Raw genomic sequence first — 26517 nt, 5'->3', positions numbered from 1 at the left:
TAGCTCAAAAACAAAAACAAAAAATGTTCTGTCTTGGCCTAGGGATGTAGCTCAGTTGTAGAGTGCTTGCCTAGTATACAGGAGGCACTGTGTTAAATTCCTAGTGCAGCAAAAAAAGTTGTGGTATCAATACAAAGATACTGGTAAAAATGAAAATAAACTGTAGGTTCAAGGAAGAGTGTAAAAAGATTTCAACTTTGTTATAGTATTATATGGACGACTATCAAAAAAAAAAGTTTTTTTGTTTTTTGGTATCAGAGATGGAACTCGGTTCCTTGTGCTTGCAAGGCAGGCAGTGGAACCACTGAGCTAATTCTCCAGGCCTTGGTTTCGTTGTTGTTGTTGTTACCAGATATCGAACTCAGGTCCTTGCACTTGTAGGGCAGGCAACAGAACCACTGAGCTAAATCCCCGCCCCCTCCCCCAAAATTTTGATCCATACTTCACATCTTATGTATGGGTTAAAAGTTATAAAATAGCTGGGGAAGGCCGGAAGATTTAGCTCAGTGGTGCTGCACCTGCCTCACAAAGGAAAGTCTCGATTCCTGGTATTGAGAAAAAAAAGAAGAAAATAAGAACTATGAAAGGACATTTGTATCAGTGATATCCATCAACAGGGTATATAGCAAATGAGCAAAGTTTTGTTAAACTACGCTTACACTACTTCATGATGTACTCATAAAGCAGAATACCATGCAGCTGTTAAAAAAAAAAGGGCAAAGTGAGACAAATGTTCATATATAAATATACAACAACCATTAAGATATAGAATGAAATGAAAAAAAAGTAGCAGAAACAAGGTAAAGAACAGGTTTAAGGCTGGGCATGTAGCTTAGTGGTACAGTACCTGCCTAGCATAACCAGGCCCTGGGTTCTACCCCTAACACCGCACACAAAACAAGGGAAAAAAATTTTTAAAAATAGTATGTTTAGCATGTGATTATTTCTGTTTAAAAAAGAAGGCAGGCATGGTGGCACACTACTATAATCTCAGCACTCAGGAGGCTGAGGCAGCAGGATTGCCAGGAGTTCAAGGCCTGCCTGAGCTACACAGTAATTCAAGGCCTCCCTGGGCTACACACCAAGATCCTGTCTCAAAAATAAATAAAAGAGGGCTGGAGATTTAGCTCAGTGGGTTCCCCGTCTGCTGCGCAAGAGCAAGAACCTAAGTTCAATCCCCAGTACCAATAAATAAATAAATAAATTAATTAATTAATTAATTTTAAAAAGATAGGCATGGTGGCGCACTTATGTAATCCCATAGCACTCTAGGAGGCTAAGGTGGAGGGTCACTGCCAGTTTGAGGAAGCCTGAGCTCCACAGAGTTCAAGGTCAGCCTAAACTACATAGGAAGACTCTGTTTCAATCAATCAAGGTTGTCTAGGACATCCCTGTAGCTTATGGCAGAGTCATAACTAACATGTGTGCAAGGCCCTGGGTTTAAGCCATACCCCTCTCCCAAAAAAGTGGGAGATGGGCTAAGGGGGCTAAAGAAAATATAATACACAAAAATAATGCTGGAGAGACATAAGAAACTAGTAACACTGGTAGACAGGGATAACAATGGAAAGTTTGTCAATTTGAATTTTTTCAATTTGAATTTTGTCAATTGAATTCAGATACCTTTTCTATGTTTTACTTAAATGCTCTTATACTATCTTACACTATTTTTCTAATAAAATGTAAGGAAATGTTCAGATTGGATTCTACTTCTAACCAGCTTGTTTTGGTTTTGTGGTAAAGATGAGTGAACCCAGGGCCTTAAACATGGCAGGCAAGCACTCTACCACTGAGTTACATTTCCAGCCCCTTCAGTTCATTTCTGAGTTATATTTCACGTTGAGATTTATGAAGTGAGTGTAATTCGTTTGGAAATTTACTATTTAACTTAAGAACAGCTGCCACCCACAACATCCTAGTGCCCCATTATCATGGGGAATATCACTTCCATCAAATCTGCAAGCAGGTTTAGATGTTAACATGGGCCTGCTACCTAAGAAGTCTTCCAACTCCACCCATTCATAACCCTAAAAAAGGAATCCAGAAAGACTTGCGTTCTATCAGGAAGGGAAATCACAACATCTATTTTAAAAATAACTGCTTTTTTTTTTTTTTGAGACAGGCTCTTGCTAATAGTTCAGGCTGGCCTTGAACTCACTATATAGCCCAGGCTGGCCTTGAACTTAAGACAATCCTCCTGTCTCAACTTTCTGAGTGCTGGAATTACAGGCGTGCACCACAACTGTCTTAAAATGGTAACTATATTTTAATTTCAGCAATTTTCAGCCCATTTAAGAATAGATTAGGTTATGGCCAGGCATGGTAGTGTATATGCCTGTAATCCCAACACTTTGGGAGCCTCAGGCAGGAAAATGACGTCAGAAGCCCAGCTTGGGCAATTTAGCAACTTGGCAAGACCCTGACTCAAAGCACTGGGCATGTAGCTCAGGTCATGTGTTCCATGTGCCAGTACCACAAACAAACAAATAAGTAAAAGAATAAGTTAAAGAAAAAAAGGGGAGGGCTGGGGATTTAGCGCAGTGGTTCCGCTGCCTGCCTTGCAAGTGCAAGGTCCCAAGTTTGATGCCTGGTACCAAAAAAAAAAAAGAAAGAAAGAAAGGGGAAGAAAGATTAGAAAAGAAAAAGTGAGTACAGCCAGTACTTATGATGGCAAGTGTCATACGGTTTTGCAAAACAATGTTAATACTGCTTCATAGTTCTTCTTTTATTTGCTAGGATGAGGATTTTCAAAGCAATAAAGGAACTTACTGAACTGTGTTCAATAATTTGAAAAGAAGGGTAGCTGTAAATTCACCTATGAAAGCCTAAAAGGCTAAGAAAACTCAAATCTGCTTTTAGTTGAACTATTAAAGTCATCACAGTACTAATTTTACCACAGACTGACATGCAGATATGACTAGCAGTTTACATATATCTTTGATAGTGGAAAAGAAATTAGATAATAATTTGTTTTCAATAGAAGCATTTTATAATGTTTGGGATCTATGAAGAAATATTTTAAAAAATATATACTTCAGCCAGATGTGGTATGTGCCTATAATCTCAGCACTTGGGAGGCTAAGACAAGAGTTCAAGACCAGTATGGGCTACATAGCGGGGGGTGGGGTGAGGGGGGAATGTGTGTGTGTGTGTGTGTGTGTGGTGTGTGTATGAAAACTAAAATTCAATATCCACCAAAGGTGAATGTAGAACAAATTATGGTAGAGCCAACAGAATAATACTGAATCTTTGGAGAAGAACAAGCTAAAAATCTAACCTACTGGCATAGAAAAAAAGATCATGACACTCTTTTGCTGTTGTTACTTGTTTTTTGAGATAGTCTTGTTATGCAGACTAGCCTAGCTTCAAAATTGTGATTCTCATCTCAGCCTCTCAAATGCTGGGATTGCCAGAGTGTACCACCATGGCTAGCCCATGACATAATAAAAACTAGGTGGAACATGCATATACAATATTTCTGTTCTCTTTTTTATGCTTACATTTGTACAAATTATGCATAGAAAAATATCTGAAAGGATACTAGCCAAACTACTATGGCTTGAGATTTCTCTAGTATAGCACTGGAATCCTCAGCATGACCAGGAGAACTTTTACTTTACTTATGTGGGCCCCTTTTATTGTTGTAATATTTATTTCCTTTTACTTGACTAGTACAATATGATGTTCTGAAGTATATATACACATTAAAGGTAAACTAAATCTAGCCAATTAACCTATGCATTATCTCATAGTCATCATTTCTGTAGTGAACCCATTTAACATCCATTCTTAGCCTATCACATCAGTACAGTGTTATTATTACTTACAGTCACTATGCTACACAACAGGCCACCTTCTTGGCCACCAGGGTTGAGCAGCTCTCCTCTGCCACACCCTTTCACCATGTAATTTCTGCCTCAGAGCCAGTTGACCATCAACTGAAACCATGAGCCAAAACAGATTTCTCCTCAAATTGTTGGTGTCAAGTATTTTTGTCTCAATGACAAGAAAGTGACTAACACAGTCTATGTGTACCTCCTTACCCACCCAAACTTTAAGACTTAAAGCCAACAGTTATACTTTTTTTTTTTGGTACTGGGGATTGAACTCAGGATCTTGCACTTCCAAGGCAGGTGGCGGCACCACTGAGCTAAATCCCCGGCCCTGAACAGTTATACTTTTTAAAAAATTAGCTGGGCATGGTAGCACACATCTATAATCCCAGCACTCAGGAGGCTGAGGCAGGAGGACTGCTACAAGTTCAAGGCCAGTTTGGACTACACAGTGAGCTCAAGGGCAGCCTGAACTAAAATGTGAGACCCTGTCTCAAAAAACAAAAATAAATAAATAAAATTTAAAAATACAAATAAGACTACCAGATATATCCTCTTCTTTCTTAATTCCAGCAAAAATTAAGACCAAAAATATATATTATAAAAAAACGGAAAAAGTAAAAAAGAAAGAAAAAACAGCCAGGTGTGGTGGCTTACTTCCATAATCCCAGCACTGGGGAGGCTGAGACAGGAAGATCACTGCCAAGTTCAAGGCAATAATGGGCTACATAGTGACTTCAAGGCCAACCTGAATGCACAGCAAGACCCTGTCTAAACAAAGCAAAAAAAGGAACAGAATTGAGTTTTAATGTCCTTCTTCCTGGTTGCATGAAAAAAGAATGTGACACCTGAAGCTAAGCAGCCACTGTGGCCTTAAAACTAACCTTCAGTACACAAACTGTGTGCTGAGGAAGGTGGAGCAAAGATAGAAGAGTGGTACTCCCTAACATCACTTTGAGGCTGCTATATCAGTGACGGACTGCCTATCTCTAGACTTCCTTTATGTGGGACAGAAATAAACACCACTTTTTGACACACTTCTTTGTTGCTGCTTTTTCTGCTGTGCTTTTTTATTTATTAGTGTTCGTGTGTTACTTAAAAAGTTAAGATTTACCCAGGCATAGTGGTACCTACCTGTGATCCCAGCACTTGGGAGAATGAGGCAAGAGGATCATAAGTTTGAAGTCAGCCTGGGCTACACTGTGAGTTCAAGGGTAGCCTAATAAACCGCATAATAAAACCCTGTCTCAAAAAACCCAAAAGATTTAAAAAGCAAAATGGCCAGGTGTAGTGCAGCACATTTATAACACTAGTTACTTGGAGACTGAAACAGAAAGGTAGGTCACAAATTCAAAGCCAGTGTGGGCAACTTAGTGAGACCATGCCTCAGAAAGTAAAATAAAAAGGACTGGAGAAGAAACTCAGTGGTGAGTTCCTGTCTAGCACTCACAAGGCCCTGGGTTCAATAACCAATACTGCCCAAAAAGCAGGGGGAGGAGGAGCCACAAACCAGGACAATCATTTAACTCTGGTGAGAGTTAAATTCAAAATAGATGACACAAAAAAGGTAGGTCACTTGATACACAGAAAAGTAAGATGACGACGACAGGTGTAAAATATGCTGATCAGTACAGAGTAACTACATCCAATTAGATCTACTACTCTTCATGAACTGTCTGGCAAATAGCAGACCTAGCCCAAGGTTTTCTTCTTAGACATCTAGTCACCCAAAAGAACAAACAACTCTCCTGCAGAAATAATATTTTACTGCAGAACTTGGAGACTCCCTCAAGAAATATGTCTAGTCTGAAACAATTGTTTCTGGAATTAAGAAAGGGTGGCATATCTGAAAATCTAATTTTAAAAAAGAATAATGAGGTATAACTTTTCTTTTTTTGGTACCCGGGATCAAACTCGGGACCTTGAGCATGCAAGGCAGGCAACGGAAATGAGGTATAACTTTTTGCCTTAAACTCTAAATTTGTGGGGAGGAAGAGAGGGAGTACAGATATCATAACTCTATTCCATGTAACTGGACTTTATTGATTACAATTCAGGTTGGCTTATGTTTAGATTAGTATAATCACGGTTTGTCTCGTTAATAATTCTAGTCATTCACTTTGTGTCATTTTTTTCTTGCCAGAAATTTCAGTAGAACTAAAGTTTAGGGGACACGGGGTGTAGCTCAGTAGTAGAGCAGATAAGAGAGAGGCCCTGGGTAAAATACCCAAGGGCGGCCATTGATGTTCAGTTGGATTTTCGGTGGTCTTGGGATTAAACCCAGGGTCATATACATCCCAGACAAAGGCTCTACCACTGAGCTAGACAGCCTGGATTAATTTTTAAAAGTAGGTCTAGCAGGGCATGGTGGCATGCACCTGTAATCCTAGCACTCTGGGAGGGTGAGGCAGGAGGATCACAAGTTGGTCACAAGCCTAGGCTAGTTAGCAACTTAGTGAGACCCATTCTCTAAATAAAAAAGGGCTGGGAATATAGCTCATTGTGAAGGCCCTGCGTTCAATTTCTAGTACCAAAAAAAGTAGTTCTTAAGGTCCTAAATTCAATCCCTGGTACCAACAAAAAAAAGTAGTTCTTAGGAGCTCACAACTTAAATATTAATAAGTTACATTTACACTATTATTTTTTGGTGCTAGGGATTGAACTCAGGACCTCATGCATGTTCTGCCACTGAGGTACATTTCAGCCTCCTATTTTTAAACTATTAATCAGGCACTATAAATATATTTAAACACTGGATAAATCTAATTCATTATCTTTCCTGATAAAGACTAAATAAACACTGGATGGAATCTATAATAACTTGTCAAAGTAATTCAGCTTTAACAAAGTAAAGGGTTAAAGCAGATCCACTAACAAGGCATGGTAGCACACACCTATGATCCCAGCACTTGGAAAGCTGAGGCAGGATCACCACTAGTTCAAGAGTTCAAGGCCAGCCTGAACTATATAGCAAGATACCACCTCAAAGAAGAAAAAACAAAAAAACTTAGATCCACTGAATTGAGACAGCAATGTTCACTTTTCTTGTCAATCTATTTACAACTTCCTGTAATTAAAATATTATCTTATAATTAACTAAAGACATTTCAATGTAATGTATAATTTGAAGTAACGAATTTTAGTATTTCTCCAATTTTTTGAGTGATCTTGAATTGTTTTTTGAGACAGGGTCTGACTATGTAGTTCAGGCTGGCCTTGAACTCGAAACAATCTTCCTGTCCTCAGCTTGAGTGCTGGGATTACAGATGTGTGCCAACACACTCAACTGATCTTGAATTATCTTTGGAAAATTGTTTGAAAACTGTAAAATTTATAAAACATTACATTATCACAGAAACAGTGTATGTGATCAATAATGGTACTTTTTTTTTTGGTACCAGGGATCGAACTTCTGGGACCTTGTGCTTGCAAGGTAGGCGGCAGCACCACTGAGCTAAATCCCCGGCCCAATAATGATACTTTTATAAATTCACTCAAGTGGTTAGTGATGTACTATATAAGCAGAAATTTGTTTATCAAATTTATTTGATTATAAAGCTTAAGAAAATTAAAAGGCAGCTGGGCGTGGTAGCACACACCTGTAATCTCAGCACTAGGGAGGCTGAGGCAGGAGGACTGCTGCACCAGCCTAGGCTACCTAGTTACTTCAAAGCCAGTCTGAACGACATAGTGAGACCCTGTCTCAAATAAACAAACAAACAAATAAATAAAAGGCATTCTTAAGTATTGAAGAAAAATGTGGCCCAGGGATTTAGCTCAGCAGCACCATGCCTGCTTGGCAACTGAAAGGTCCTGAGTTCAGTCCCCAGTACCAAAAAAAAAAAAGAAATAAGAAAAATGTAAAAATAAAAAAGGGTGGGGCTGGGGATTTAGCTCAGTGGTTTCGCTGCCTGCTGCCCAAGTACAAGGACCTGAGTTCAATCCCCCAGTACCAAAAATAAATAAATAAAAAAGGGTGGGGTGAGGATGTAGTTTAGCAGTAGAGTACTTGCCTAGCATGCATGAGGCTCTGGGCTTGATGCCCAGCAAGAGGTAGGCCTGGAGGAACTATAAATCTCTTAAAACACAAGTAAATGATTTCCTAGCTATGATCCAAAGCAAAAGTGACCCCCCTACCCCCAAAAACAAAACAGATATTATCAAAGTTAAAAACATTTGTGCTGTTAATGATGTTAATCAAGAAAGTGAGAAGAAAATACACAGAATAGGAGAAATATTTGCAAATCTAATACGGATCTTATGTCCAAGAATATACAAAAACTTCTTACAACACAGTAACAAAAAGAAAAATAACCAAATTCTAAATATAAAAAGGACTAAGCACACATCTCTAAAAAGTAGATAATGAAATGGCCAATCAACACATGAAAAGATGTTCATTATCACTGGTTATCAGGGAAATGCAAATCAAAACCACAATGAGCCAGGCATGGTGGCACATGCCTATAACCAAGCTACTCTTAAAATTGAGGCAGGAGGATAGCTTTCAATCACAGCATGGTTAACTTAGTGAAACCCCATCTCAAAATAAGAAAAAACAGAAAAGAGCTGGAGCCAGGGATGTAGCTCAGCAGTACAGGGCTTGCCTGGCAAGCATGAGACCCTGAGTTCAATTCTTGGTACAAAAAGAAAAGAGCTGGAGATGTAGCTTTAGAGCTACCTAGGTTCAATTTCCCCAGTACCATAGAAAAAGAAGAAATGTGTAAAAAAAAAAAAAAAAAAAAAAAAGAAGTGTAACAAAACAAAACACACATGCAATGATATACCATTTCATACCTATTGATATGGCTTACAATAAAAAAGGCAGTGTTACCAAGCACTTAAGAATTTAGAAACCTCATTTCTAGCTGGTGGAAATGTAAAATGATATGGCTTCTCTGAAAAAGAATTCAGCAGTTCCTCAAAAGTTAAACACAGCCAGGCATGGTGGTACATACCTGTAATCCTAGCACATTGGGAGGTAGGAGGATTGCAAGTTCAAGTTCAGCCTGGGCAACTTAGTGACTTAGCAAGACCTTGTCTCAAAATAAAAAAATAAAGGGGGCCAGGGATTTAGCTCAGTGGCACCGAGCCTGCCTCATAAGCCCAAGGTACTGAGTTTGATCCCCAGAACAACAAAAAAAAGAAGTACGAAAGGGCTGAGAATGTAGCTCTTTGTGACAGCCCTGGGTTCAATCCCCACTACAGCAAAAATCAACAAAAGAACAGTTTTATTTATAACCCAGATTGCACTGTTTGGGTAGAAGACTCAAGAGAATTGAAAACACTGTCCACATAAGGCCTTATAGACAAATATCCATAAAAACATTATCTATTATAGGCAAAAAAAAGAAAACAACTCAAATGCCCATCAAGAGATGAACAAACAAAGCCAGGCATGGCGGTGCATGCCTGTAATCCCAGCATTTGGGAGGCTAAGGCAGGAGGATCTCCACAAGTTTGAGGCTAACCCAGGGTACATAGTGAGTTCAAGGCTAACCAGGACTACATAGTGAGACACTGTCTTAAAAAAACTTACAAGGGGCGGGGATTTAGCTCAGTGGTTCCGGCACCTGCCTTGCAAGCACAAGGTCCCAAGTTCAATCCCTGGTACCAAAAAAAAAAAAAGGAATGAATAAACAGTTCACCCTCCACATCTAGTGGGTCTGCATTCTTGGTCAACCAACTAGAGGCTGAAAATATATATGGGGAGAAAAACAACTGTACCTGTACTGAATGTGCAGACATTCTTTCTTGTCATTATTCCCTAAATAATATAGTAGGACAACTACGGTACTTGCATTTTACAAATATAATGTTAATTATTAAAAGTAATCTAGCAATAATACTCCTGGAATCCCAGCACTCAGGGAGGCTGAGGCAAGAGGATCAAGAAAGTTCCAGCCCAGTCTGGGAAACTTAGTGACTTTACAGGACCCTGCTGCAGGGAAAAAAAAATCTAGGGATGAAGATTAACGCCAAAGTCTCAATTCCCACCTAGTAAGACACGGACACACACACAAGGAATGAAGTACTGATACCTGCTACACATGCATAAAACCTTGGAAATGTTGTATGTGCCCCAGAACAGGTATCATATGATTTCATCTATATAAAATGTCCAGTAAATGAGTGGTTGCTTGGGAGTGGGGAAAAGGGACGAATGTGGAGTAATAGATAAGTGAGGGATTTTAGGAATAAGGAAAATGTTCCAAAATTAGATTGTGGTGATGGCTATACAACTCTGTCAATACACTAAAACCCGCTGAATTTTACACTTTTAAGTGAGTTAATTTTATGGTATGTGAATTATATTTCAGTAAATTTGTTAAAAAGAAATATTACTTAAAACAATATGATTAATATAAGAATCCACCAGGGCCAGGGATTTAGCTCAGTGGTTCCGGCGCCTACCTCCCAAGCCCAAGGTACCGAGTTCAATCCCTGGTACCAAAAAAAAAAAAAAAAAATCCGCCAAAGTGAAAAAATACCCAGCATTTCTAAGACTCAAAAAAGAAGGCACCCTACCAATACCTACCAATTTTGATCTCCACTTCTCATGACAGAGGACGCTAAGCACAGTTTCTCACGGATGGACCATGGCTCTGTGGGGCCAGTACTCAGCAGCTTATGTTCTGAAAAAGAAATAAGGCTAAGAGAAACCACTGAATAGTTTTAAGCCCCAAAGAATTAACTAAGAGCCTAATACAAAATATTCCAGAGGGACAAAGTGAGCTACTATTCAATAAACTAACACCACTGGCCGTGGTATCTATTTTTCCCCATGTGAATTAATGCCAGGACTTCAAAAGCCCTACTTTATTCAAAATTGGGGAAGTCAAATTAAGACGAAGCAGTTATCCGGAAAGGCTCCTTCTAGAATACTTTATTCCAATTTGAACTCAAGCGTATTTCCCAAGATTCCGAGCGGCACGCCTCCTACTGTCCCGCCCTTTTTTAGCATAAACTTGTTTACTTCCCTCAGCCCCTCCCCCTCAAATGTCTAACCTAAAAGACAGTTTTGATCCGTGAAACGGAGAAAAATGACTGAAATGCACGAAACGCAATTTTCCCAGTGGCATAAAAAGCTCAAGGATCAGACTCTACTTCGACTGCCTTACAAACGTTACAAAATGGATTGACTCTTTGAACTGCCGGCCGTGCCATATGGTTCATAACATATCTTGGTTTGAACGCCCGTTTTTACAATGCTCTTATCTCTTAGACCCCAGAGCTCCCAACACACAAAGACTCACTGAGCTGCTTTTCTCAAACCCCTTCCTCCCTCCCTGAGACACAAGCGCCTAAACTCACGACGCCGTCGAGCGAAGGTCTGTGAAGACCCTAGGGCTCTCAGTATAACCACTCTGTCCACTCCCTTAGCATGTGTCAAGCTGTGGTGCTTAGCCTCGGCTCTACAAAGGCCTTCCATACAAAATCAACTTAGATACTCACTGCCCGTTCCTGTCGCCATCTTAGCCCTGAAGTCTTCTACGCCAGCGAGAGATAATCTTGTGAGGCCGAACTCCGGGAACTCTGGGAAATAAAGTACAGGCGTTGGCTCGCGGTGCCTCCTGGGAAATGTAGTTTTCCACCGGAAGAGGCAAGCTCCTTATACTAGTTATTTTGTGCGCTCCTGGAAAGGCGTACTGCAATGAACAGGGGATGGCAGCTGAAGTTTCAGGATTCCCTTTAGACTCTTTAGGAAAAAATGTCTAGGGTTCGAGGAAAGAGTTAAATGGGAAGAATCCCGAGGGAAACAACCCAAACTCGCGACATTAGGTATCACGGACCCATGTTAGAGGTCAGAGGGCAAACTGAAGCAAACGGACTTCCAGTCCCCCCCCCCCTTCCTTACACTGATTGGTAACTGAAGGGTTTGCTTTCTGATTGGCCAAAGGAACTCAGCGCGTAATTTAAAACTTGGTATCAGGAACAAAGCTGCGCCTCGTGGGCGGAGTTGTGCTTTCCCGCAGCAAGATCCAGATACTTTCGCGGGGTGTAAGCTGGTACCAGAGAAGCTGCGAGCGTCTTGTCTTTGGGTGAGTATCAGGCTGGACTGGCTGAACCCAGGTAACCAGCTTTTGCCCGCGCGGGATGAGACGTTGAGAAAACGGAGCTTCAGAAAGAGCTCTTTCTTCATAGTTGTGTTCTCTCTGTGAGCCTTTGGGTGAGGTTGGAGAAAGACCTTAGGGATCCTGACTCCAACTCCACGACACTGGCGGGCCAGGCACGCTACCTGGAGCGTGACCTTCTGCATTTGGAGCCAGATATCTCTTGGCTCCTGTTCGCCTTCAGAAATCGGCCTCAGACTGGATTAAATTATTAGCCCTTCCCATCTTCCTCTTTGCCAGTAACTGGAAGAAACGGAGCTGCAGTTCAGGCAGGGGCCCGATTATCTTGGGCCAAGGGCGTTGTTTCTTACCTATAATTTGCTGCTCATTTTATCCATTAGTGTTCTTCTCCCTACCTACTCTTGTTTCCTTTTAGACTTAGGCCGTCCCAGCTGTCATGTCTCAAGGGATCCTTTCTCCACCTTCGGGCTTGCTCTCTGATGAGGATGTCGTGGTCTCGCCCATGTTTGAATCCACAGCTGCAGATTTGCGGTCTGTGCTACGCAAGGAGTTGCTGTCAGACTCCTCTGTCATCTCCAACTCCCTGGAGGACAAGCAACAGGTAAAGGGGTTGAGGAGTGGCTTGAGGGCAAAAAGTGATAGTTCTCCATACCTGATACGAGGTTAAAGACCAGTGGTCCTGGAGATCAGTTCAAAATCAAAGACATGACAAAAAGTAGACTTGTGTGCTCATAAGAATATTATCTGCATTAATGAAATACCCTCAAGTGCACACTCTCTGCTAATCTCTGAGAGAAGGATACTTGTATCTTTCTACTATGAAGCCCAATTATGTTAAATTAAAGTTTGTACAGGGCTAGAGGATGTAGCTCAGTGGTAGGTCATGTGCTTAGCATGTATGAGGCCCTGAGTTCAAACCCCAGCACCACACACACAAAAGCAATGATTTGTACAGAGTCTTACAAGTATGTGTAATGTACATTCATACCAAAAAAAAAAATGTGAAGCATAGCTTTCTTTCTATATAGGGTTTGTCAGCTACAGTATTATTGACATTTGGGCCCAAATTCTTTGTTGTAGGAACATGTCCTATGCATTCTAAGATGTTCAGCTGGGTGTGATTATCCATGCCTATAATCCCAGCATTCAGGGAGACTGAGGCAGGAAGATTGCAAATTCCAGCCCAGTCTGGACAATTTAGTGACTTAGTGAGACCCTGTCTAAAAATTAGAAAAAAAAAAAAAATTAGAAAATTTTAAGCCTTTTTTTTTTTCTGGACCAGGGATCGAAGTCAGGACCTTTTGCTAGCAAGGCAGGCAGCAGAATCACTGAGCTAAATCCCTGGTCCGAAAATTTTATTTTATTTATTTATTTTGTACCAGGGATCGAATGCAGGACCTTGCCCTTGCGAGGCAGGCCCTGGAACCACGAAAATTTTTAAAAAGGGCTGTGGATGTAGCTCAATGTGAAGACCCTGGGTTCAGTTCCTAGTATGAACTGGGAGAGGGGTGTTTACCTCCGTTTCTGAACTTTACCCACTAAATGTCAACAATACCTTCCCACTTTTGACAACTTAGTGTCCTCTGAGGGGAGAAATGACCCTGTATTTGGCTTTATCCTAAACATTAACATATATTGTCAAATCTTTTTCCCTCTTTCACATAGTTTCTCTGAGAAATTTATAAGAGTTTTTTGTTGGCTTTTTTTGTTGTTGTTTTTTTGAGACGGGGTCTCACTATGTAGTTCAGACTGGTCTTGAACTCACTATGTAGCCCATGCTGGCCTTGAACTCTGCATCGGTGGCCTATAATTCCAGTCCTCTTGAGGCTGAGGCAGGAAGATTTCAAGTACATGGCCAACCTGTGCTACATATTTAGTTCAAGGCCAGGGTGGGCTACACAGTGAGGTCAAGGGCAGCCTGGACCAAGTAGGAACAGCCTGTCTCAAAATAAATAAATAATGCCAGCCGTGGTGGTGCACACCTGTAATCTCAGCAGCACTCGGGAGGCTGAGGCAAGAGGATCACTGCAAGTTCAAGGCCAGCCTGGACTACATAGTGAGTTCAAAAAACCAGAGTAGCTGGACATTTGAGGTGGGATGGGATAGTGTTACCATGTTTCCCTAGATACTGTGCTGTTTGTCCATTTGCTCAGAGGTAACTTCTGTGACATTAATCTGTGGCTCTTTGCTGGAATTTTGCCATAGGTTCCTTGTGAGAACAATATAGAGAAGGTGAAAGTGTACCTGAGGGTCAGGCCCTTGTTACCTTCAGAATTGGAACGACATGAAGATCAGGTGACTGGGGAGGGAGGATTTAAGGAGAATGATAGAGTACAGAAGAGGTTCCCTAGGAATATTTCCTTTTGTGATTACTATATTTTTCTTCCAGGGCTGTGTCTGTATTGAGAATATGGAGACTCTTGTTCTACAAGCACCCAAGGACTCCTTTGCCCTGAAGAGTAATGAACGGGGAATTGGCCAAGCCACCCACAAGTTCACCTTTTCTCAGGTATGGAGGATCTTGTCTGTGAACAAGGCACCAACATGTAGGGACAGCTTTATTTCCTCTTTAGAGAGAACACTTTTATATTGACCAGAATTTCTTTATGTATGCACATGTATAATTTTGGGGGTCTTCTTATATACTAGTCAATGTGCAGTACTTCATGTGCATTAATTCCCAACAATTCTATTGTTATTATCACTATTTTCCTATCGAGGATACTGAGATTCAGTGAATATTGCAGAAGCCATTGGGTCAGTCAGTGGTAGAGACAGGCCTGGGGTCTAGATCCATCTCCAAAGCCTGGACTTGTGATCATTATATTGCCCCCTTTTGTGCACAGCATTGGGCTTAATGCATAGCACTTCTTACGTACTTGTTGATTTGGATGAAAGATGAACTAGCAAAGAGTGGTTGGGTCCTCAGTTTTAGGAACAGCTGGAAGCAAGGCAGGAAATAGCTGCTTACATGGCCTCCAGCACCAACCACCCAGGAAGGGATATATCTGCTGGCTCTGTGCAGGAGGCAAGTGAGAGATGAAAGGTGGGGCTCTGAGAAGCTGGTCTGTTTTCTAGATATTTGGGCCAGAAGTGGGACAGGCACCCTTCTTCAACCTGACCATGAAGGAGATGGTAAAGGATGTGCTGAAAGGGCAGAACTGGCTCATTTATACATATGGAGTCACCAACTCGGGGAAAACCCATACGATTCAAGGTGAGTAGTAAGGCTTCATGGGGTTGCTGATTGGCCTGTAATGGTCTTTACCTTCTGATGCTCTAAGTTAAGGGAGAAATGCACTTCCCTTAGCTGTCCATCTCTTATGTGCCTCCAGGTACCACCAAGGATGGAGGGATCCTGCCCCGGTCCCTGGCTCTGATCTTTAATAGCCTCCAGGGCCAGCTTCATCCAACTGCTGATCTGAAGCCCTTGCTCTCCAATGAGGTGATCTGGCTAGACAGCAAGCAGATTCGGCAGGAGGAAATGAAGAAGTTATCCCTGCTAAATGGAAGCCTCCAAGAGGTAAAGTATTGGAATCCATAACGGCAGGGGTATGGAATATAAATCTAAGAAAGTTTGTACTTACTTTCCCCTTGTGCCCCTCCAGGAGGAACTGTCCACCTCCTTGAAGAAGAGTGTCTACATTGAAAGTCGGATGGGTACGAGCACCAGCTTTGACAGTGGCATTGCTGGGTTCTCTTCCACCACTCAGTTTACCAGCAGTAGCCAGCTGGATGGTATGTACATGACTGAGTTCCGTGCCAAGTAAAAACAAAAACCCATTCCTTGCTCCAAACAGCTGCTGGGGGTAAGGACCAGATGTTGCAGTCGGAGCTCCACCCTCCAGGAACCCTGCAGGTCAAAGGCAAGATGGGTTGTCCATCTCTCATGTGCCTCCAGGTGGATCTAGGGTTGATGGAGTGTACTTTGGTTTTTCCCTCAGAAACAAGTCACCAATGGGCACAGCCAGACACTATTCCAATAAGTGTTCCAGCAGACATTCGCTTTTCCATCTGGATCTCATTCTTTGAGATCTACAATGAACTTCTTTATGACCTGTTAGAACCACCCAGTCAGCAACGTAAGAGACAGACTCTACGTCTGTGTGAGGATCAAAATGGCAATCCCTATGTGAAAGGTATGTGAATGTGGAGGTGAAAGGCAGAAATCCTGGAGAAAACTTCTAGAGTGGCTAGGAAAGGAGTCTGGTGTTACCATCTTAGGCGTTCTCTTTTGGTCCCAGATCTCAATTGGATTCATGTTCAAGATGCCGAGGAAGCTTGGAAACTCCTAAAAGTGGGTCGTAAGAACCAGAGCTTTGCCAGCACCCACATGAACCAGAACTCTAGCCGTAGGTGAGTTGTGAGGATAAACCCTTCGTGATGCTTAAGAAGCATTAGTCCTCCAGCTGGTCTTAGAGGTATGCAATGATTTTTCCTTTTTCTTAACTTTTAGCCACAGCATCTTCTCAATCCGGATCCTGCACCTTCAAGGGGAAGGGGATATAGTTCCCAAGATCAGCGAGTAAGTTTTTTCATTTAGAAATTTGATCTTGGTCACTTAGTAGTTCTGGAAGTGGAGGGGAAGCCCTCTGGGGAACTGTTCTCCCTTGGTTGCAGAAATTCTCGCCAGAACCCTAAGATGGGCTAGAAGCGCTTTTGAGGTCCTTATGTCAGACTGTACATCATTCTAGGCTGTCACTCTGTGATCTGGCTGGCTCAGAGCGTTGCAAAGATCAAAAGAGTGGTGAACGGCTAAAGGAAGCAGGAAACATTAACACTTCTCTGCACACCCTGGGCCGCTGTATTGCTGCCCTGCGCCAAAACCAGCAGAACAGGTGAGCTTCTGACTGTAAGCTGTGGGCTGGGATGGCCTGAGGCTCTGCAATTTGCCAAGTCTTCCTGTTTACCTCTGGAGATGGTGCTGGGATACCCAGGGGCTAGAGCTCTGCTCACAGATTATCTCTGATTCTCTGCCAGATCAAAGCAGAACTTGATTCCCTTCCGGGACAGCAAGTTGACTCGAGTGTTCCAAGGCTTCTTCACAGGCCGAGGCCGTTCCTGCATGATTGTCAATGTGAATCCCTGTGCGTCAACCTACGATGAAACTCTTCACGTGGCCAAGTTCTCTGCCATTGCCAGCCAGGTGAGAAGCTGTAGTTGGAATAGTTATGCCTATTTTGGGCTGGTAACTTTTCTTTAGTAAGCTATTATAGACTACTCAAAGAGTCAATTAAGATTTTTTCACCCCTCTAGCTTGTGCATGCCCCACCTGTGCAACTGGGACTACCATCCCTGCATTCATTCATCAAGGAACACAGTCTTCAGGTCTCCCCTGGTGTAGAGAAAGGGGGTAAGGCAGATCCAGGCCTGAATGATCAGTTTGAAAATGAAGTTGACATTTCCCTGTATAGCAAGGAGGTAAGAATATAAGAAAGCTTTGGGCAACAGCTCAGTGGCTACAAGTTTGTCATGCTGTCTTCCAAGTAGTCTTGGGCCTTTTTGGGGCATGGACATCTTATAACCTCTGACATGTGTGTTCCTCCTAGGAATTCTTACAGGTGGTGGAAGCCATGAAAACCCTGCTTTTAAAAGAACGACAGGAAAAGTTGCAGCTGGAGATGCAGCTCCGGGATGAAATTTGCAATGAGATGGTGGAGCAGATGCAACAACGAGAGCAGTGGTGCAGGTACTGGCAGAGTAACCCCTCTTGTTCTGTCACCTGGGGACAGAGGCGGAAGTAGGGACTGGGATGGAGTTGTCTCAAGATCTGTCTCCCAAGTTCACTCCTAATCTTCACTTCTCTTCCCCTCTTTCTCAAAGTGAACATTTGGACACCCAAAAGGAATTATTGGAGGAAATGTATGAAGAGAAACTGAAGATCCTCAAGGAGTCGCTGACAAGTTTTTACCAAGAAGAGATTCAGGTGAGTTGCCCTGAACCAGCCCCAACTAGCTGCCTAGATTACCACCATTAGATTACCTGAGGTGAACAGATCTTATAAATGCTAGTCAGAGCAAGAGTTTATAACTCACTCTATTGTCTGTCCCTATTAGGTGTTCAATCTATGCTTGGTGAATTAAGGGTTTAGTTGGCTAGGAAATAGTCTAAGTGCTAATAAATAGGCTTTCCAGATTTGTCAGAAAGGGTTTTGTTCATTTGTTTCAGTCATCCGTTCCTGAAGTATTTGTCTGACTCTGGGCAGAATTGTGCTCTCTGTTTCCCTCTTAGGAGCGGGATGAAAAGATCGAAGAGCTAGAAGCTCTCTTGCAGGAAGCCAGACAGCCATCTATGGCCCATCAACAGTCTGGGTCTGAAATGTCCCTACGGCGGTCACAAAGGTTGGCAACTTCTGCCTCCACTCAGCAGCTCCAGGAGGTTAAAGATAAACTAGAACAGTGCAAAGCAGAGCTAGCCTCCACCACTGAAGGTGAGGAATAAGAAGACTGAAGTGTGACAGTGGTTCAGGGAGGAGCTGGTATTCAGACCTGGCCCTTCCCAACCAAGCCCAATGTAACTCCCTCAACTCCTACCAACACCCCAACATTTTACTCTACAGTGTACACAGCTTTACATTTTATACTTGCTATAAGAGCTGTTAAATCATTAAGTAGATAAGTCCAAAACTAGAAAACTCATATTTGTTTCCTTCCCTCAGAACTACAGAAGTATCAGAAAATGGTAGAACCACCACCCTCAGCCAAGCCTTTTACCACTGATGTGGACAAGAAGTTAGAGGAGGGCCAGAAGGTAAATGCCTTTGTTACAGAAATTTCTGCCTAAAGCAGTTTTTATCATCCAAAGCTCTCTGTCATTGATTCTGTGAGGAGGTATTCTTTGTGCAGGATCCTAGGGAATGGCCATTTCATTCAGCTTGACTAGCCTTTCTAATTTTACTGTACTTCTCCAAATGGCTCCCCAACCCCTCCCAATCACTATCCTGGTTGATCTTGGCCAGATACGATTCCTATTCCTTTTTCAGAATATAAGACTGCTTCGGTGTGAGCTTCAGAAACTTGGTGAATCTCTCCAGTCAGCAGAAAGGGCCTGTTGCCATAGCACTGGGGCAGGAAAACTTCGTCAGGCTTTGACTACTTGTGATGACATCTTAATCAAACAGGTGAGGGCATCTTAGATAACCCCTCTTCTCCTACTAGACCACTCAAATATATATGAAAGAAGGCAAATGGGGAGCAGAAGGTAGAGTTTAGGCTCAAAAGAGGGGAGGGTATTTCTCATCCTTGTAAAATAACGTAATTGTTAGGCATTTAGTACCAAGTACTAGGTACCAAACTAAGTAATTTTAGGCATTTACTCTGTTATAACCATTGAGAGGTAGATACTACTGTATTTTACCTAAGTTGACACTGGTATTATTTTATGTACTCCTAATATACTAACAGACTATGGCATCCCTCCCCTTCTGAGTTACTAGGGATTGAATTCAGGGAATTCACCGAGCTGCTCTCCATCCCCACATTTTTTTTTTTTTTCTTTTGTACCGGCGATCGAACTCAGGACCTGGCACTGTACTGCTGAGCTGAATCCCATACTTCCATCCCCATTTTTTGAGACAGCATCTCACCAGGTTGAACTGAAACTTCTAAGCCTGCTGTCTCAGCCTTTCAGAGTGCTGAGATGACAGGCATGTTGCCCAGCTTTCTCTTTTTTTCCTCTTTTTGTGGTTTGGGCATCAAACCCATGACTGCCTCCATGCTAAGCCTAAGCTAAGACTTTTCTCATCATTAAATGCATGATTCCAGAGATATTAAAATGTTAAAAGAAAAAACTATATTTGGGAGGCTGAGGCAGGATGATCACAAGTTTAAAGCAAGCCTGGAAAACTTAGCAAGACTCTCTCAAAATGAAAAGGGCTGGGGATGTAGCTCGGTATTAGAATGCCCCTACATTTGAACCTCAGTACTGAAATAATAAACAATAAGGAAGAAGGAAAAGAAAAATACAAATCATTCATCATACAACTGATTATCTAGGGACTAAGGTTCTTGGAAGATAAATTAAGTCACTGAAGCTCATACTACCTTATGTCCTAGAAACTGTCCTTTTTAGTACTGCTTATGTTTGGGTCTCAACGGAAATATTCCCTCTATTCAGTTAAGAGCTCTGATCATAAAGAGCTAATCTTTGAAGAGGATGGGTTACTTTGCCCTCTTGTTTCTCTAATGGACTAGACAGAAATGTGTTTTCTAACTTTCCTGATGTTCCTTAGGACCAGACCTTGGCTGAGCTGCAGAATAACATGATGCTAGTGAAACTGGACCTTCGGAAGAAGGCAGCATGCATCGCTGAGCAGTATCATACAGTGCTAAAGCTCCAAGGCCAGTCCTCTGCCAAAAAACGCCTGGGTGCCAACCAGGAAAACCACCAACCAAACCAGCAACCCCCAGGGAAGAAACCATTCCTTCGAAACTTACTTCCTCGAACACCCACCTGTCAGAGGTCAACAGACTGCAGCCCTTACACCCGAATCTTGCGCTCACGGCACTCTCCTTTACTCAAATCTGGGCCTTTTAGCAAGAAGTACTAACTGTGGCTGAGGAGAGCAGTCATTGCCCTGAGGTGGATCAGCTGCTCACCTTAATAACTAGATCTCTTAAGATTTACCACACACCTGGAACTCTATGCAATACTCACATACTAGTTGTTTTTCCTTTTGTATTATAATCACCTTTATAATCTCATATTTTTTCACTCATATATCTATGCACACAAGTTATATTAAATAAAAATATTATTGTTCACATTTATTTGAATTCCAAATTTAACAAAATCATTAAATCATAAAAAGGGGCAGAAAAATTGACTTTTTTTTTTTTTTTGAGATAGGGTCTCACTATGTAGTTCAGGCTGGCCTTGACCCTGCAGCGACGCCTGCCTCAGCCTCCCAAGTGCTGGGATTACAGGTGTGTGCCACCATACCCAGCTCAAACACTGTTCTGAGCCATGGGACCCCTTTACAGAAATGGAAATGGAAACTAGAAATGAGTGTCCACCTAGCCTAAAAAAGCTTAGTAATAATGAATTCAAGTAGTATTAGATAGCCTACATTTTTCTCAGTATAAAATGAAATGTATATTATGAGGTGAATAGGTAATTAAAATGTTCTGAGGCCAACAGGCTAAATCCTGGGCTCAAGATGATCCATAGCATCTACAAATTCATTACAGTTCAGCAGACTCATAAAGCATTGTCTACCAATCACACAAAGACAAGCCCTCTAAGAGCACCACAAGAATGACTCTTTTGGGCCAGGGATTTAGCTCAGTGGTTCTGCCGCCTGCCTCATAAGCACAAGGTCCTGGGTTCGATTCCCGGTTCCAAAAAACAAAGAATGACTCTTTTTACCTTGTCTATACATTTAAGGCTGAAAAAAATTCTTTTGGAGACAGAAGGGGGAAAAAACTATCCCATGTTTATTAAAACAGACCAGCATGGCTGGGCATGGTGGCAGTGCACACCACTAATCCCAGCACTGCAGGAAGCCGAAGCAGGAGGATTATAAATTCCAGCCCAGCCTGGGCAATTTGGTGACTTCATTGAGAGAGATCCTGTCTCAAACGAAAAGTTTTTTAAAAAGGGCTAGAGATGTGGCTCAGTGTGAAGGCTCTGGGTTCAATCCCCAGTACCACAGTTGATTTCAAATATTCATGACATTATCTGTAATCCTGCTCCTATCCTTGCTTTGGTACTAATATGGCTAATACTAAAGCCATCTTTGCCCTCTGAAAGGGTCAACAACAGTTCATGCTCAGTGGATTTCTTTTCGTTTTTTTTTTTTTGGTATAGGGGATCGAACTCGGGTCCTTGGGCTTGCACAGCAGGCGACGAAACCACTGAGCTAAATCTCCAGCCCCTTTGTTCTTTTTTTATTCAACCTGTTATTTCCAATTTGAAAGTTTTTAGAGGACTCCTTTTCAAAACTTTTGAATAATATCTTGTAGAATAAGAACAAATTAACTCCACTCCATTTAAACCTAATCTCTGACATCAAAATAGGGGTCATCCTCAGCAAATTCAAGAGGTTATTTCTGCCTACTGCCCTAACCCCTTCCTAGGGCATTCAGTGCCCCTACTGCTGGAAGAGTAGCATGGCAGACCTCTCCCTTCCTGGCCTGCCCCACTCCCAGCATTAAAACCTTGTTCCTGTAGCATTGTTTGTGCTAAAGTGCTATAAAAGGGATGGGAGGTGGAGGTGGAGGAAGGACCAGATCTACAGTCACTGAACAGAAAGGAGATAGAAGTGCCTCTATCTGGCAAAACACTGTGCTCCTGCCATTACTCTTCTGTCTGCCTCTGAAGGTGATAAACTGTCCCCAAGGAGTTGTTTCCATCTGTAGAAATGAGAAGAGCCGCAGTCCTCGGGAGAACAGATGTGGCTGTTCTTTATATGGAGGTAAGGCTTAACATGGGTGTAGCAATGTCCTGTCAGAAAGTAGCCTACTATGGTGTGACAGAAGACAAGTTGAGTGGAGACACTCTTCGGGTGGGAGTGTTGTTAGCAGACAGTGAGGCAGGCAGGAAAAAGGGAGCAGGCATCTCAGTCGTAGGAGTCTCGCCTTGGTTCCGCAGCTGCAGGATTTGCCGAAGCAAGGCCTTTCCTTCTTCTCGGGTCTGAAACAAAGTCAGGCAAATGTTTCAAAATATGTACAAGGCTATGCTCAAACACAGGTTAAGGTACTGATCACATATAAATTCCACAGGTCAAAGAAGGCTTTCTGCTGACATTCTTATTTACCTTCTACCTACATATCATGGAAAAGACATATATTCTCACCTAAAATCCAAGTCCTTTACTGAAGAACTGGTACTTACATCATTGAATGCACAACACTTTTGGGCACAAGTTGAAGCTTCATCCCACAGCTTGCACTTAAAATAGTACTGGGCCAGGTAGCGGAAAGCTGTGCTTTCCTCCAAGTGTTCCACTATTTCCTAAATAAAGAAAATAGGGATGACTGCGGTGCTAAGAATGAGAACAATAAGAATAAGACCAAGTCTCATGACACATACCCCACAGGAATAGATGTCTTGGATATACTTGATGTAACACTGGGCAGCCTGTTCTGATTCAGTCAACTGCTCATGAAGCCTACAAAACAAATTAGGCATTAAATGCAAATCAAACCTGGGGCCAGGGATTTAGCTCAGTGATTTTGCTGCCTGCTGCACAAGCACAAGGACCCAAGTTTGATCCCCGCTACTAAATACAAATCAAACCTCAAAGCAAGTTAGTGATTCAAAAGTAAAAACACATTAAGACCAAAAGAACAGAAAATAGACAAGTATAAATTTTTACATAAATGACACAATGGGACCCAAAAGAGTACTAGTGCCCACCAGATGTTATGGGTGCTGTTACAGAGTTTAGAGTAAGAAGCTGGAAGTATAGCTCAGTGGCAGAGTGACTGTTTACCAGCCTGAACTACACAGCAAGTCTCTGAATCAATCAACCAACCAACCAACCAATAAATTCAGAAAAGAACTGGCAGGAATGAAAATGCATTCAAGAACTTCTTGCCCACTATTTCTTTCTTTTTTTTTTTTTTTTTGGTACCGGGGATTGAACCTGGTCTAAATCCCTGGCCCACTGCCCACTATTACTCAGGTATTTTGGCTCTTACTGGGAAGGGTAGTACTTAAAAGTAGTTTTCCTAGACTGCTCTAACACAAAAACTAATTTTCTTGCCAGGAGCCCCACGCATGTAATCCTAACTACTCAGGAGGCTGAGGCAGAAAGCTCACAAGTTCAAGGGCAGACTGCCTTTGAACTGAGCAAGATCCTATTTTTAAAAAGGACTGCAGTTATAGCTCAATGAAGACCAATATGGTACTGGATTTTCTTTTTCTCTCTCTTTTTTGGTACCAGGGATCGAACTCAGGACCTTGAACTTGCAAGGCAGTTGTGGTGCCACTGGGCTAAATCCCCAGCCCATTTTTTCTCTCTCTTTTTTTTTTTTGGCTGTGTTAGGGATCAAACACAGGGCCTTGCAATGCCAGACAAGTACTCTACCATTGAGATACACACCTTACCCACTCGTTTTTTTTTTCAATTCTTGATCCCTTACCTAAAAGTAAAGCTAGTCCCACTCTGAAGAAAAGTGGCATTCTCTAGAGTTAAGATGGCTAAATCCACAGACCAGCATTCTTCCTTCCACAGCTCCATCCACAGCCATGTGTGACACAGGAAGGGTGGGTGACTCTAGAGCATGTAGGACCCACCAGCCGGAGAAACCAAGAGAAATACCAATAGCATTTCCTTCCTTTCACTCACTTTGCCAGCTTCACTAGAGCCATTTTCTCCACATCTCCCACGGCGTAAGCTCTCCAATAACACTATTGGAAAAAAATGAATTGGTTACTTTGACCACTGCCCCATGAGCCACAGTTAATCACATAGAAGATAAAGCCCTGAAAGCCTCCTAGAAGTTCAGACTTGCAGAATATAAGGCACTTTTTTTTTTGCCAGTTCTGGTAGGTCTAGACATTCCCACCGATGATCTCAGCCCACCTTTATTTTTGGCATATGAACCTATAACTATTCAGACTTTCCTGTGCACATAGGTCAGAATAGAGGAAATGTTAGAGCACATATAGCCTTCATCTAAAGAGATTTCCACTCAAATTCCCAGGGCCTCAATTTCAGTACCTTTTTGGCTTCCACTAGTTGATTGAGTTTCTCATAACATTCTCCTAATGCAACCAGCATTCGAGAATCATTGGGCCTGAGAAAAAAGAGGAATAGGTAGTCAGAGCAAACAAAGACTTTATCTGAAGTTTTGTTTGTTTGTTTTGAGACAGGGTTTCACTATGTAGTTCAGGCTGGCCTTGAACTTGCACCTGATCCTTGTGCCTCAGCCTTCACCCTCCTGCCTGGGCCTTTAGAGTGCTGGGATTACAGGTGTGCACCACCACACCCACCTCATTTATCTGAAGTCTTCCTTGGAGGACCTAGGTCCACTACTCTTTCATTGCCACTTCAAATCTATGCAAGGATTGGTCTTAAATCTAATGCTTCATATACTCAGATTACTTTGTGTTCTTAATTATAGTATTAACCCCCTAGAGAAAAATACTAAATAAAAGTTACCAAATACCACTTAGCAAGTTTCAGCTTAGGTCTCTAAGAGTCAACATCCATTCACTGCAATTCACAGTAGCTAACAAAAGAGAAAGAAGCTATGTGGCCCTGGGCTTCATACCCAGCACCAAAAATTTAAAAAAGAAAGAATTGCTATCAGCCCTTCCCACACAAAGCATATTATCAAGTGACAGACTTACCGAAGCTGGTGGGCCCGTCTGTAATAATAAAGGCAGTAAAATGGCATCTTAAGGATTTCATAGGTCTGCCCAAGGCCATACCAAGCTCTGTAGTCCCGCTTGTTGACCTCTATGGCATGTCTAGAAAATGGAAAAGACAGACTGGTAAGAGGGCAGAATCAAGATTAGCCACTTTCAGGCTCAATAGAGCCTTGCAGGCTCAACTCCTGACACCACAACAGCCTGTTCCACCTCACCACCCAACTGCACTCTCACCGATAAGCCTGGATGGCAGCAGAGGTGTTCTTCATCTCCATGTACTCATGCCCCATCAGTGTCCAGGCCCCAAGATACCGAGGATTCAGCTTCAGGGCTCTCTGGAAATACAAGGCTGCCTTCTCGTGCTGAGAACGTAAACTATAATAATTGCCTGATGAAAAAAATGAAACAAAAAAAATGAACTAAAAAGGTAAAAATCAAGTTTGCTAAAATAGCATTCTACCAAGTACACATGAAACCATAACCCATTCTCCCTAAAGTCCTGGCAGCAAAGCCAAACTATATGCATGCAATGGTAATATTCCCTTGAGAAATATATTTCTTACTCTATCATGTATTCTGGCTTTTAAAAAAGTCTTTTTCTTCATTTTATCTCATCTGGATAAAGCATTTATGTACATTTTCTTAAAATAGGGTAGGAAAGTTCTACAGTATGCTTTAGGTTGGTGATTTTCAAATTACAGTCTTTCGAGCCTAGGATTCCAAGCAGGTACACTAAAGAATTTAAAAAGGATGGGCCAGGGATTTAGCTCAGTGGATTTAGCTCAGTGGTTCCGCTGCCTGCCTCATTGCCGGCCTCGAAAGTGCAAGGACCCGAGTTACCAAAAAAATTTTTAAAAGGGAGAGCTCTGAGCTTTCCCCCAAGAATGAAGGCATTTCTATTATCATTGGTCCTGAAAAGGGCATGTGAAATATTTTAAGATGCTATCAAAAACTTTATTTGAGAGCCTAAAAGCCACCAGTCTTTTTGTTTTTGCTTTTTGAGATAGAGTCTTGCTATGTAGTTCAAGCTGGCCTTGATCCCCCTGCATCAGCCTCCCAAGTGCTCAGAGTACAGGTGTGTGCCACCATCCTCGGCTGTTTTTCCTTTTTGTTTTTGGAGACAGGGTCACATTATGAAGTTCAGACTGGCTTGAACTCACTATGTAGCCAAGGCTGGCCTCAGCCTCCCAAACACTAGGATTACAGGCATGTATCACCACGCCTGGCATTAAAAGTCATTTGTCTTAAATGAGGTAGTGAAAGGATAGACAAAAGTAGTACAGTCACCC

The 26517-nt window shown here is 42.1% G+C and overlaps 3 protein-coding genes across 10 annotated transcripts in view; 1 reads left to right on the top strand and 2 right to left on the bottom strand.

The window, feature by feature from the left end:
* Nucleotides 1-11325, bottom strand: part of Brd8 (bromodomain containing 8) — a 43589-nt gene extending 32264 nt beyond the window's left edge. For all 7 annotated transcript variants that reach the window (XR_002393846.2, XM_013071132.3, XM_004841802.4 and 4 more), the window contains exons 1-2: nucleotides 11289-11325; nucleotides 10372-10468 (exon numbers count right to left, since the gene is read on the bottom strand). Coding sequence is in view for 6 of the 7 variants with exons in the window: in XM_013071132.3 (XP_012926586.2) it covers nucleotides 10372-10468; nucleotides 11289-11307 (116 nt within the window). In the remaining variant the exon portion in view is untranslated. The remainder of the gene's footprint in view (nucleotides 1-10371; nucleotides 10469-11288) is intronic.
* A 172-nt stretch (nucleotides 11326-11497) lies between these two features.
* On the top strand, nucleotides 11498-20676 carry Kif20a (kinesin family member 20A). Its single transcript, XM_004841806.3, has 20 exons — nucleotides 11498-11637; nucleotides 11734-11875; nucleotides 12324-12509; nucleotides 14114-14203; nucleotides 14298-14417; nucleotides 14987-15125; nucleotides 15244-15431; nucleotides 15517-15646; nucleotides 15853-16047; nucleotides 16153-16264; nucleotides 16365-16433; nucleotides 16603-16746; nucleotides 16889-17054; nucleotides 17165-17329; nucleotides 17458-17597; nucleotides 17732-17834; nucleotides 18140-18338; nucleotides 18567-18658; nucleotides 18891-19028; nucleotides 20139-20676. Exons 3-20 carry the CDS (start codon nucleotides 12345-12347, stop codon nucleotides 20454-20456), a joined length of 2673 nt encoding a protein of 890 aa, XP_004841863.1. The 5' UTR covers nucleotides 11498-11637; nucleotides 11734-11875; nucleotides 12324-12344; the 3' UTR covers nucleotides 20457-20676.
* Cdc23 (cell division cycle 23) overlaps nucleotides 20643-26517 on the bottom strand; it is a 25016-nt gene continuing 19141 nt past the window's right edge. Inside the window, exons 10-16 of one of the 2 annotated variants that reach the window (XM_004841807.4) lie at nucleotides 25463-25616; nucleotides 25208-25327; nucleotides 24576-24651; nucleotides 24201-24262; nucleotides 22940-23018; nucleotides 22742-22861; nucleotides 20643-22540 (exon numbers count right to left, since the gene is read on the bottom strand). In XM_004841807.4, coding sequence (XP_004841864.1) covers nucleotides 22370-22540; nucleotides 22742-22861; nucleotides 22940-23018; nucleotides 24201-24262; nucleotides 24576-24651; nucleotides 25208-25327; nucleotides 25463-25616 — 782 coding nt within the window. In that variant the 3' untranslated portion in view covers nucleotides 20643-22369. The remainder of the gene's footprint in view (nucleotides 22541-22741; nucleotides 22862-22939; nucleotides 23019-24200; nucleotides 24263-24575; nucleotides 24652-25207; nucleotides 25328-25462; nucleotides 25617-26517) is intronic. The other variant, XM_013071133.3, reaches the window with a different exon arrangement.

The sequence above is a fragment of the Heterocephalus glaber genome, unplaced genomic scaffold (genome assembly GCF_053883595.1).
Source record: "Heterocephalus glaber isolate CG9 unplaced genomic scaffold, H.glaber_assembly_v1.0 deba00001465, whole genome shotgun sequence".
Lineage (NCBI taxonomy): Eukaryota > Metazoa > Chordata > Mammalia > Rodentia > Bathyergidae > Heterocephalus > Heterocephalus glaber.
Note: the sequence above shows the minus strand (reverse complement) of the source record. Positions and strands in the feature narration are given on the sequence as shown.